The sequence below is a fragment of the Ascaphus truei genome, chromosome 20 (genome assembly GCF_040206685.1).
Source record: "Ascaphus truei isolate aAscTru1 chromosome 20, aAscTru1.hap1, whole genome shotgun sequence".
NCBI classification, from domain to species: domain Eukaryota; kingdom Metazoa; phylum Chordata; class Amphibia; order Anura; family Ascaphidae; genus Ascaphus; species Ascaphus truei.
Genome location: NC_134502.1, coordinates 19,412,896 through 19,425,779, shown reverse-complemented (window position 1 = coordinate 19,425,779; position 12,884 = coordinate 19,412,896). Strand labels below are relative to the sequence as shown.

The window sequence follows — 12,884 nt, the reverse complement described above, 5'->3', positions numbered from 1 at the left end:
CCCGGTATTAAAGGGGTTACACCCCATTTGGCCACCTCCTGCTCTCACTTGGGAAGCAAGGGGTTAACTGGACTGTGGTCCAGTAATGTGTTTTTACCCTGCTTCAGTTCCCAAATGTGCAGTCCCCTGTAATATTGTATTGTCACCATTCCAGTTTCTGCACCCTGTAATATTGTATTGTCACCATTCCAGGTTCTGCACCAACACTCAAACTGGGATCCGTTCGGGAGGAGAAGGGTTAATAGTTAAGAAGTGATTATAGCCCTTTGTTCCATTTTCCCGCCTTTTGAGGCTCCGTTTTGCAGCCTCCCCTAGGTCGCCATTGCAGCTCCATGCATTCCAATGGCGGATCCAGCGGTTTGGGCCCATTTCCATAGAAGACCAGCAGGTGGCGCCCGAGAGGAGGAGCGGGGGTTCCCAATTGTAAGTCAATGGAGCCATTCATTTCAATGGGGATTCCTCGACGCCGACCTCCAGGCAGCCATCCAAACCGCAGACCGCAAGAGCGGAAACATTGTCTAAAAGAGAGCTTTGATCACACTGAGTTCAAGTTCAAATACAATTGGCATGGGAAACTTAGGTTCTAGGGCACCCAGGAATAAAATTCTTTTTGCCCCTTGACCCTAGGAACCTCCACACTCGACCACCATCGGGTCCGAGGATTAAGGACTCCCATAAAGGGTCGCGCTCGCCATGAGCGGAGGTTCCATTGAATCCTATAGCGGCGCCGGCCCCATGCATTTCCTATGGCGGCGCCGGCCATTGATTCCAATGGGGGAAAGCCGCGTGGCTGTAAAACGGCTAAGTCCAACAGTGTAAAAAGTGTAGCCTATATCTCTGATTCTGTGAGGACCAGAGGGCTGGGATTTTGGTTGCATGTAGTCACTGTTCCGGCATGACTGCATGGCCATTTCTAGCCCTCTCTGATCAACCAGACGGAGTATAGGCAAATGTTAAGATTGTGAATTTTACCATTGACTTCAATGGCGGAGTTCCTCCATTGAAATCCTATAGCGGCGGAGCCCATTGACTTCAACGGCGGAGTTGCTACATTGAAAGCCTATAGAAGCGGAGCCCGTTGCTTTCAACGGGAGAGTGAAAAGCAGAGATTTATTTTAGCTATAGCGGAGAATCCTGCATTAAAGTTAATAGGGGAATTTAAATGTTTTTTTGTATCTCCGGTTCTGGGGGTCGTGGAAAGCTGAAACTTGGCCACTTTGGCAAAGGTCTTCCGGCATGAGGAACTGGAAAATTTCAGCCCGCTCAGACCCACAGAACGGATTATTTTAATATGTGTATATATTAAAGCATGTATTGTATTTTGGGTCTGGTAGAAAAACCCAGAGCCCATATGGTATGTTAATGCTCAGGGGGGAGACAAGTGATCTACCATAAACCCTCTGATCAAAGGCTGACCGCTCTGATTGTGTACAATAGGTCGGAGAAACGCAGGCCTGAGTGGTCTGTAAGTGTCATAATTCACACTTGCAGACAGAGGAGTTCCTGACTACAAAGAAGTCTGGAAGACATTCAGGTGCCCCAAGGTTAAGGGATAGGGCTGAATCTCCATATAAACGAGGGTAAGCCCTATACCCATTGTCTTTTTCGTGTCTTCGTTGTAACCAACTACTTGATGTCTGATTGCTGGATGAATTTCTAATTCTGTAACCTGATTACTTCATCAATCCAACCCTAAGTAAGTGTCTATTTTGTCTGTTATTTGTATATCTTGTGTGTTCACCTTCTTTAAGGAATAAACTATATTTATTAAGTCGTGTTCAATTCAACCCAGATATTTTGGTGTATATTATACCCTGTCACAAGTTACCGTGACATTGCACTCACGGCAAAAAAAAGTATTAATCTGAAGTCATTAGCATCTGGTTGAAAATGATGACCACATGCTTAATTGTTAATGCGCATGTTTATGGGGTGACTAAAATTTAGGAGAGCATATGATAATTACCTGTGCCTCATGATCAGGTATCCCAAACACACTGACTCAAGCCCTATAAAGTCAGGCCCTGAACTTATCAGTGAAGCGTAACATAATTGCCAGCCAGGTTGGGGCTGAGGAGATGGCCCTAATTGTTGTTGGTTTGGGAAAAGAGGACAAGGGTTGGTGAGGGGTAGAAATGTATATTAGTGAGGTGTGCAGCAATGATTAGACTAAGTTAGTATTAGGCTCAGCTTTCTCAGAGAACCAAATTAGCCTTCACTTCTAAATGTGTGAATCAGTGTGTTGCAAATAAATAAGATTTTGTGAAATATCTATCTGTTCTTCCTGTTAATCCTACAATATGCGAGTTTCTTGTAATAGCAGGCAGAGTGTCTGTCTCTGGCAGACTGTAATGTTAACCACACCCAGATTAATAGAGGTGTTCATACTCTTTGTGCAGTAGAGAGAACAGTCCTCATGAAAGATCAACTCCCTACCCAGTCAGTAGCCTTACAGAACTTTGCTGCAGTTTGGTATCTTCATCTTGGAGATATTTTAACCTTTCCCCTGGTAGACTAATTTCAAGTTGTGATACTTGTGGCGATAGGGGGTTAATCAGGCCATGAATAAAGGCAATATACCCGGCTGATTAACCCTAAATCGCGTTGGGAATGAAGGGGTTAACTGTATGTGCACTACACTAACATGTTTTCCCATGCACCATCTTTATTGTCCCCATTTTGCAGCTCAGTCTATAGCTGCAGTGATAGAAATATACGTAAACTGTGCCAATTGGTTTTGCGACACAAGGGGGAGCTGCTAGCGCTAAACCCAGGGCTGATTGAAGAAGCGTGGCTAAGTATGGGTGGCCACTTTAAAGTTTAGGGATCACTTTCTAAGCTCTAGATCTCTCAACCGCAAAGTCAATTGGATAAGTGCTTTGCGGTTTAGCTGAAGTGCTTTTCTGTCAAAATGTATCAGTCGCCTTGTTAGCTCCTTAACTTGAAGGGGAACCGCATATTGGCGTGAGAAGTAGGTTAAACCGCAGACCACATCACAACCCCATTCAATTAAGTAGCTAATTCGTGCTAGGAGTGAGCTAGCAATCTAATTTTTGGAGTGCAGATAGGAAGTAAGAAACCATACACATACATATAAGGTTTATAATAGTTGCATAAGCAGAACATACTTTTATTAATAAACTGTATTGTACTGGTGGTTTTAAATGTAAAGACAGTAAACTTTTTCTGTCAGCCCGGGAAAAAATCCTTTAGCATGCAAATATGTTAAGGATGAATGAGCTGAGGGATTTTTCATCTTCGTACTTCCGAGGCACCCTGCAGAGTTGTGCCTCAATGTCTATGAGAAGTCCGGATTTGAAAAGCCTCAGCAATCCTAGGTGTTAGGATGGCCGGGATATTGTAAGTGCCAGATACCGGAGTAAAGTATGGGTACTTCACACTTGGTGGCCAAACCCCAAACTTAGTGTCACCAGGTAAGGGGTTGGTCCCGGTATGCTAAGGAGCTTAAGTGTGAGGTTAGCGCCTGTTCCGTGCAAACCGGGAAGCAACTTCTGCCCTTTTTTCAAAGTACTGGCAAGTCGGGAATAGGTGGGAGAAATGTTCCCACGGACGGGATTGGTTATGCATGTTAGGTATAGGACCCTCAACCCTATAAAAATGCCTGCTGGCAAGTCCCTAGCAGATTCACCTGATTCATCTAAGATTTGACCAAGGTCCAGCGTCAGCGGTTCCGGAGTGTGAAGGGTTAATAATATCGTAACCAAGGATCGTCCCCCTCTTCTGGAATTCGTTAGAGCTAAGGGTTCCCGAACGAACCCTGTAATGACTGAATGATCTTTCTCCTTTTGGCGGAAATACAGGGGTGGCAACTTATGCCCGTAGCCAGGAACTGCTACATGGATCATTTTGCGCACCCGCTTGCATGCGTGCAGGGGTGCCCAGAGACTTAGTTTTGTTCCAAGGACATTTGAGTTATTTTCCCCATCCCAGTAAGTGTTTTATAAAGTGTATATTGTGAAGCTTTATGTCTCTGTCTGAAAAGAAATAAATGACAATTTATTTTACTCAACTTGTGTGCTCAGTCCAGAATCCCGGTATTAATGTGTTGATAAGACCTGGTCTACCGTGACAATACTGAAGAGACCTGAGAAGTTGTAAAAGCTCTGTACATAATATTATAATGTGCAGTATGATGGGTGAGATGCTTTTCTTTGTATTACTTTTATTTTGTTGATAACTTTCTTCCGTTAATGTGGCCTCTAGAAGTAGACACAACGACCCATATTTACTTACTGGTGCTATTCGTTAAGACACTAGGAGCTACATGAAGAGTTGGTTAGGTGATGCAGCAATAGCAATGGTGGGAAAAAGGTAACCCTGAGTTTAATTTATTTAAATATATATGATTGTATCTGAAGTCATAAGCATGTGGTTGAATATGATGCCCACATGCTTAAGTGTTAACGTGCATGTTTACTGTGTGTCCCAAATTTACAACACCATATAATAATTACATGTGACTCATTATTAGGCATCCCAAACACACTGACAAGGTCCCAACCAATAGCAAGGATATACTGTACGGTAAGGTATAATCTTATCAGGCAAGGTTAGGAACATCTCTGGAAATCCTTAATATAAGTTAAGCCATGTTGGGTAATGAAAAGTTCTGAGAACGAAAACGATCACTGAAAATGATCAATAAATAATAAGCTAATTTTAAAAAAGGATGAAAAATAGACTGCACGGGAGGGAGGAGGAAGAGCGTTAAAATTTACCAAGTTACAAATGAAAGAGTAAAAAAAATAATAGGGATGCAAAATATAAAGGTAGAAAAATAGAGCTTAACTTATAGAGACTCAATCACATGAGTAATAAGCTCAGGTAACGTGGTGTAACAGGCCTATACCTTTATTTGTGTACAGTATGTATAATCTGTTATACGTGTCAAAGAGGGTGGACATATTGTATACAGACAGTTAATATGGAAAAAAAATATTACCACATAAAAATTATATTAAAAAGAAAACCAAGGTCCAAATAGTGGCCATCCTAGTGGGTACTGGAAGCAGTCTTTGGGTTGAGGTTGGGGCTAAAAATAAAGGACGTAAGAGGCCCAGGAAACTGAGGAATAAGAAATATGGTAGTTCAAGTCTCAAGAGGAGGGTGGAGTGTAAGAGGAAAGGAAGTATATGGCTTTGGCGCTGTTAGCACCCACATCGAAGCACCAACAACCATCTTATTCCCTGACAATTCTTTCCTCACTTCCACAAACACTGAAGCTACCGGGACCATCTTGATTACTGGTATCCTGCCTATAAATTGGCAGAAATCCCACCAGGAAGCTGCCAGAGCATGGTTCCTGTTTGGTTCCTCTTAGACTCCAGCATTTCTGTTTGTTTGCACCCCGCCTTGATCCCAGCTTGTGACCCCGACCTTGCACCTCGGCCATCTGCCTTGACAACTGCCCGTGACCCTGACTTGGCACCATTGCCTCCTGTCTCGATCCCAACCTGTGACCCTGACTACTCTCTGCTCAATTCAGGACTCTGTCTCGCAGTTCAGGTCGGTAATTTCATATCCTACCTCAGCTCTGCGGGTCACTTCCTCTCTTGAGACGAGCATTATTATATTATGCTCTGACAGACATGGACCCCGTTGAGGTAGGGAAGGCTGGTTCTGCCAATGGAATCTTGAAGAAAACCACGAGAAACAGCTTTCAGACCAAGTCCAACAATTGGCCCTATCAAATCATCTCTGAACACCATTGCTGCCAGACTGGATACCCTCCAGATTGCACAATCCGTGAAGCCCATGCAGTTGTGGCTCCTCCAGCCCTTTGGGTCCCTATATACCCGCCCCTTTACATTATGGAGGAGATCCTGATGCTTACTGGGATTTCTTAAACCAGTGCCCCATTCAGTAAGAGCTTCAGAAATTCATATTTGCTTCTCATCGAGCAAGGGTGGTGTACAGCTCCCTGCTCTCTGACGAGACCCTGGCATTGGTATCTCCATTATGGGAGAGTGCTGTTCCTCTGGTATATTATTCTACTGCTTTCATCCAGACCTTTCGGAGGATTTTGATGCCCCAGAATGGGTATCCTCTGCCTCCACATCACTTCTCTTGATCTGTCAGGGTGTACGCACCCTGGGGCAATACGCTATTGAATTCTGGATCTAAACTGCCAAGATGAGTTGGAATAACCTGGCTCAAGGGACCATTTTCTGACAGGGTCTGAAGGGTGAGATTATTTTCTGAGATGTTCCAACAATTTGGAGGATTTCATCGTTCTGTGTATACTCATGGACTGGTGTATTCAAGAACATCAAATGAAGCGAGAATGATATCACAGAACTACCACATTTCTTCCCACACCCCACTTCTAGTTCCCCTCGAGGGCACCTCCAGATGAAGAAGAGCACATGCAGTTAGCTGATACGAGGTTGTCAGAAGAGGAGAAGCACACGAGACATATCAACAGTCTCTTTCTTTTCTGTGGTGGTAGGGAACACTTTGCCAGAAGTGTCCGCAAAGTTGGGAAATGCCAGTGCCTAAAGAGTATGGAGGAATCCACTGTAGGAATTTCAGAAATTCCTCCTCCCAGATCCCGTGAATCGCTCCTGATTCCAGTCAATGTATCATGGGGGACTTCATACACACATACACAGGTCTTTGGGGATTCTGGTGCTACTGGCAACTTTATTGACAAATCCTTTGCTGCGTCTCACACCATTCTCTTACGTTCCAAAAACATTCCTTTGGCAGTAGTTGCTGTTGATGGGAAACATCTTGTTCCACGTGCTATTACTCAGGAGACAGTCCTGTTGCTCATTTCTGTGAGAATTTTTCACAAAAAATCTTTCACATTTGACGTCATTTGGTACCGAACCTGCACATCTTACTGGGCTTCCCGTGGTTACAGCAACATAACCCCAGTATTGACTGGGTCACTGGTCAGGTGACAACATGGGGGAAATCCTGCACTGGGATCTACCTCCAAGTTCCTCATGATTGTTTTATTTAGGTGGGGTTTGTGCCATTGGGCAAAGATTATGTTTAACAATTTTTTTGGGGGGCCATTGGGCATGGATTTGTTTGTGATTTTTAGTTTTATGGTTGGTCATCGGCACTTTGTTGGATTTTGCAGCAGCTGCCCCAGACAATGAGGAGGATGATCCTTCATCCCGTCAGGGGCAAGTAACACTTATTTTATTTTTAGGGTGTTCATTGATTGGCAATGTGCTTATCTAGGTCCCTGTTGTGGGCTTAGGTAGGTACAATGCCAATCAATGAATTTAATGGCTTAGTATTTCTGATGTTATTATTTATTGTAATGTATATTATGTTTAATGTTTGTTTTTATGCTTTTCAATGGGCAAAAGTCCTATTAGACACATTTTGGGGCAGGGTGTCACATTGGACTCTTGTTGAGTGCAGTAAATATTTCTTTTATTTGAAAAAGTGTCCTTGAAGCAGCAGATTTTTTTATACTATTGCAATACTGTTACGTATAATTACTGAGTATATATTCAACACCTTACGTGGAAAAATAGGTCCAGATCCACAAAGGGGAGCTAAGATTTCACCCGCTTTCACTCCCATTCAAAAGAAACTAAAGCTTAGCACCCTTTTGTGGATCTGGGCCATACAATTATATGGAAAATAAGAACCACTTGACCCACAGTGTCTGCCCATCTTCTTACCTGCTCTAAAGCCACAGATCCTGCTAGATCACTGGCTTCCTTTTATAATTATGATAAACTAATATCTATTATAAAGATTTGTTATTCCCTTTAATGTGATAGTTTCTACCACTTCTGTTGGTAGAGGAGGCTATCCCACTATCCCAACAATTTCTTCCAAGTACAGTGCAGGTCTCCTCTAGGACAGAGATACACAGTGCAGGTCTCCTCTAGGACAGAGATACACAGTGCAGGTCTCCTCTAGGACAGAGATACAACATGCAGGTCTCCTCTAGGACAGAGATACACAGTGCAGGCCTCCTCTAGGACAGATATACACAGTGCAGGTCTCCTCTAGGACAGAGATACAATGTGCAGTCTCCTCTAGAACAGAGATACAAAGTGCAGGTTTCCTCTAGGACAGAGATACAAAGTGCTGGTCTCCTCTAGGACAGAGATACACAGTGCAGGTCTCCTCTAGGACAGAGATACACAGTGCAGGTCTCCTCTAGGACAGAGATACAAAGTGCAGGTCTCCTCTAGGACAGAGATACAAAGTGCAGGTCTCCTCTAGGACAGAGATACACAGTGCAGGTCTCCTCTAGGACAGAGATACACAGTGCAGGTCTCCTCTGGGACAGAGATACAAAATGCAGGTCTCCTCTAGGACAGAGATACAAAGTGCAGGTCTCCTCTAGGACAGAGATACAAAGTGCAGGTCTCCTCTAGGACAGAGATACAAAGTGCAGGTCTCCTCTAGGACAGAGATACAAAGTGCAGGTCTCCTGTAAGAGAGAGAAAAAAATTGAGCTCTACTCACACGTTCATAATGAAGTTCTCCACTTAATGTTCTCCTCTGTTGGTACAGGAGTCTAGCCCACAAACACACCACCCTATCCATGAATGAGTACTTCCTGACATTACCCCAGCGTCAGTGCATGACCTCTTGTTCTAGCACATCTCTGTTTCTGAAATATGTTTCCCTTCTTCACCTTGTTTAATGCCCCGATATATTTGAAAGTTTCAACCATACCACCCTCTCCCTTCTGTCCTCCAAACTGAACATATCGACGTCCTTTAGTCTTTCCTGAACTTTTTTTTATGTAGACCAGGTGTTCTCAACTTCAGTTCTTAAGACCTCCCAACAGGGCAGATTTTGAGGATATCGCTGCTTCAGTACAAGTGACTCAATCCGTGACTCAGTCTTCCACTTAGCCACTGATTGCGCCACCTGTTCTGAAGCAATGATATCCTCAAAACCTAACCTGTTGTTGGGTCTTGAGGACTGGAGTTGAGAACCCCTAATGTAGACCATGAACCATTTTAAGTGTATTTGCACAATCTCTGATTTATTTATGTCTTTCTAGAAATCTAGTATCACATTCATTTTAATATAAATCGGCATGTACTTATAACGGAAAATCAGTTTGCGAAACGAAACGTCATGTAAAGCTGTCTGGTGCACGCTCCCATTGGCTGGTACAGCATAGCCAGGAGGTTCGGACTGCCGTAACATCAGCTATCGGAGAGTGTAGCCCGGACTTTACATCAACACATCCCGGCCACAGCATCACTCCAACTTCCTGTCAGAAGACCCCCGTCTTGCTAAAATGCACTTTAGTCTTTAGCCCAATATCTTTTATGTACACTTAATGCACTGTATTTTTTCGTGTTTTTGTGTTTTTTATGTTTCTTGTTTTTTTTTAATTATAAGTATTTCGCTTATTAATTTAATACTATTTTTTACAAAGAATGCTACTGCATCGCTATTACTACGTTAATTAATAAACTTTAAATATGGTCCCTGGCGTCTTACAGAATAGCACCACTAAGTAAATATGGGCCATTGTGTCTCCTTGTTAACACATCAACAGAAGGAAGACATCAACAAAATAGAAGTAATATAAAGACAAGCAACTCGTTCTCCAGGAATAATATTATGTAAAGATCTTAAATCTTCTCTAGTCTCTTCAATATCACATCCTGAAATTAATCTAAGAGGGGAAAGGTTAAAATATCTACAATATGGAGATACCAAACTGCAACAAAGTTCTGTGAGGTTACTGACTGGGTGGGGAGTTGATGTTTTCCTCCCGGAATTACTTTCAATCCTCCTGATGAAGTCTCCATGGAATTCTGTACATTGAGTATCACAAGGACTGTTCTCTCTACTGCATAAAGAGTATAAAAACCTCCAGCAATCTGGGTGTTGTTAACATTGCAGTCTGCCAGTGACAGACACTGTGCCCGGCATTAGAAGAAGCTCCCATATTGTAGGATCAACAAGAAGCAGAGAGAATGAATTCACAAAGTCTTATAACATTGATATATACATCTCACTGTGCACGTTTACGAGTGAAGGCTAATTTGGTTCACAGAAAAAGCTGAGCAAAATACTGGCTGAGTCTAATCATTGCTGTGTTCAACATAGATAATGGTAAGTGTGGGATAATGAGGGGAGTCAAATGAATCTGTTTTGCAGTAGGGGTGACGATATCAATGGACGAATTTAACCTCCATAACCTATAAAACAAATGATTTGTTTTGATATTACTTTGGGGTCAATGTTTCAATGCAAAGAAAGGTTTGCTTGGATTCCCTGTACCATTATTTTCTCACCGTTTTGTTAAAGGTAAGAAACAATGTAAACAATTATTGGTATGTTTTTGGTATGTTTAGAAATATATTACCTAGAGCAGTCCATAGAACAATATTGAATAATTAATCTCGCTTTGTTCAACGCTCTGGAGGATGTCACTGCCGAGGTCTCAAGAGTACATAGTCTATTTGAAAAAAGAAGGGCAGGCTGGCATTATGAAAGTCAATAAATTTTATGAAGCCAAAATGCCCATGATTGGGAAACTTACAGATACAGTGTACAGGTAACGATTCAGTGGATATCAGTGTCTGGCCAAGAAGCTTAGTACTGTAAATGCCATAGCGGGTGTAGGGATAGGTACTGATGTACAGTATCAGGATTAATTATTCCCTTTTTGTAGGATATGAGGGAAACTGGTGTGATATTCTGCATTAAACACTGCCTTATTGTATTATGAGTTATAAACATATCATGGGATATGTTGCAAGGAACATTGAAGCCTTCTACATCTGTAGTCTTGAGTCCAGTTTATTGAAATTTTTTATTTAGTAGCTGTTTTTAAAGACTAACCTTGATTGCCTGAAGAGAGGGAGCTGTGCATATATTGAGGGTAAAGGAGTTCCACGGGTATGGGGCAGTGAGAGGAAAAGTTTTATTTATTAAGAAATTGCTGTGTTGATATTACATTGGGATATATGTACAGTATCAATACAAATAAGAAATTGCTTCGATTCCGTGTATCATTATCTCACAGTTTTGTTAAATGCAAACAACTCATTAATCAGGTATTGGTATGTTATGTTTGGGAAACTTACAGAAAAAGGAGTTCAGTGGATATCTGAGCATGGCCAAGGTGGTTAGTAAATGAATGTAACAGTGGATGTGGGGAGATGTACAGATGTAGAAGGCTTTATTGTGCCCTCTTTGTTGGATATTGTGGGATACGTTGGAATATTCTGCACTAACACAGCCATTGAAACCTATGCACACTCGTACGTTATGAGTTATCATATGATAGTTTGTGTCATCGGGAGGAACAATGAAGTCTTCTACGTCTCAACTCATGATTCCAGACTATTGACATGTTCTATCTAGGGGCTATGTTTCAAGACTAGACATGAAAGCCTGGAGAGAAGGATCTTTGCATGTAGTGAAGGTAAAGTGGTTTCACAATTATAGGGCAGTAAGGAAAAAGGTTTTATGTGAAAGAGTGAAGTAGAGACAATATGAGTAGAAAGGAGACAGCCATAATCTGAGAGCAGGGGTAAAAGTGAGGCAGCAATAAATAGAGGGTAGTGAAATGCAACTTCTAACCACATTTCACGTGAGGATATCACAAATGTTGTGATCTGTAATTTGTATTTACTCCATCATCAGCTGATGCTTGGGAAGAATCAAACAATAATCACAGAATTCCTGCTTCTTGGATTAGAGAATATTCACAGCTTCCAGATGTCACTCTTCATTCTGTTCTTCCTGGTTTACATTATGGCCTTGAATAATAATCTGCTGATCATCGCATTGGTGTCAACCAGTCACCAACTCCAATCTCCCATGTACTTCTTTCTTGCCAATTTGTCGTTATCCGACATCCTGCTCATCACAATTATTGTGCCCAACATGCTACGCCTCATATGGGAAGAAGGTGGCACCATTTCTGTTGCTGGCTGCATAAGTCAATTTTACTTCTTTTCTTGCTCTGGGACTACAGAGTGTCTTCTTCTCACATGGATGGCCTATGACCGATACCTGGCCATCTGTCACCCATTGCATTACACCATCATTATGAATCTCAAGTTTCGCTGCCAGTTGGTGATATGGTCATGGTTCTTTGGTTTTTTGTTGGCATTACTCTTAATTCTTCCCATCAGTCAGTTACAGTTCTGTGGCCCTAATGTCATTGACCATTTTTTCTGTGATTTTGCTCCTCTTGTAAAACACTCTTGCTCAGACACCTCCTTCATAGAAATTGAATTATATTTTCTGTCTGTCCCTTTAACCCTTTTTCCTTTTGGGTTCATCATTGTGACCTACGTATGTATCTCCCTCACCATCCTCAGGATCCCCTCCACCACTGGGAGACAGAAAACCTTCTCCACCTGCAGCTCTCACCTCACTGTTGTTTCCATTTATTATTTGACACTATTTACAATCTATGTTGTTCCATCCAGAGGCCACTCATTTAACATAAATAAGGTTCTATCTCTGCTGTACACAGTTATAACTCCCTTCTTCAACCCCATCATATACAGCCTGAGGAACCAGGAGATAAGGGCAGCTCTGAGGAGAACATTCCACAATTAAACAGATTGAAAGGAGAAGGAGGTAACCCAACCTATGAACCTCTTACAGAACAGTACTGTAAAAATAGTAAGATGATTTATATTCAATGTATGTTTGATCCCTCCAGAGTATACACTTTGATGACAGATGTCCACTTACTGAAAAGATTGGATCTAGGGTGTCCTGCCTATTCAAAATCACTAACATTAAATCCCTACAAAAACTCTGTGATATTGTACATGTGAAATACAACAATGTTTGCTTCGGAATTCAAACATGCTTTTTCTTCCAAAAAGTTATTATATACTTTAATAATAATAATAATAATAATATATTCTTGTATAGCGCTGCTAGTT

The 12,884-nt window shown here is 41.9% G+C and overlaps 1 protein-coding gene across 1 annotated transcript; it reads left to right on the top strand.

Moving 5' to 3' along the window:
- Positions 1 to 11,604: 11,604 nt before the first annotated feature.
- Positions 11,605 to 12,549, top strand: LOC142470970 (olfactory receptor 11A1-like). Its single transcript, XM_075577774.1, has one exon. The coding sequence runs from the start codon at positions 11,626 to 11,628 to the stop codon at positions 12,547 to 12,549; it is 924 nt and encodes a 307-aa protein (XP_075433889.1). The 5' UTR covers positions 11,605 to 11,625.
- The last annotated feature ends 335 nt before the right edge of the window (positions 12,550 to 12,884 follow it).

What these genes read in the sequence shown, in the direction of transcription:
- LOC142470970 (XM_075577774.1), top strand. Translation starts at nt 11,626, where the DNA reads ATGCTTGGGAAGAATCAAACAATAATCACAGAATTCCTGCTTCTTGGA.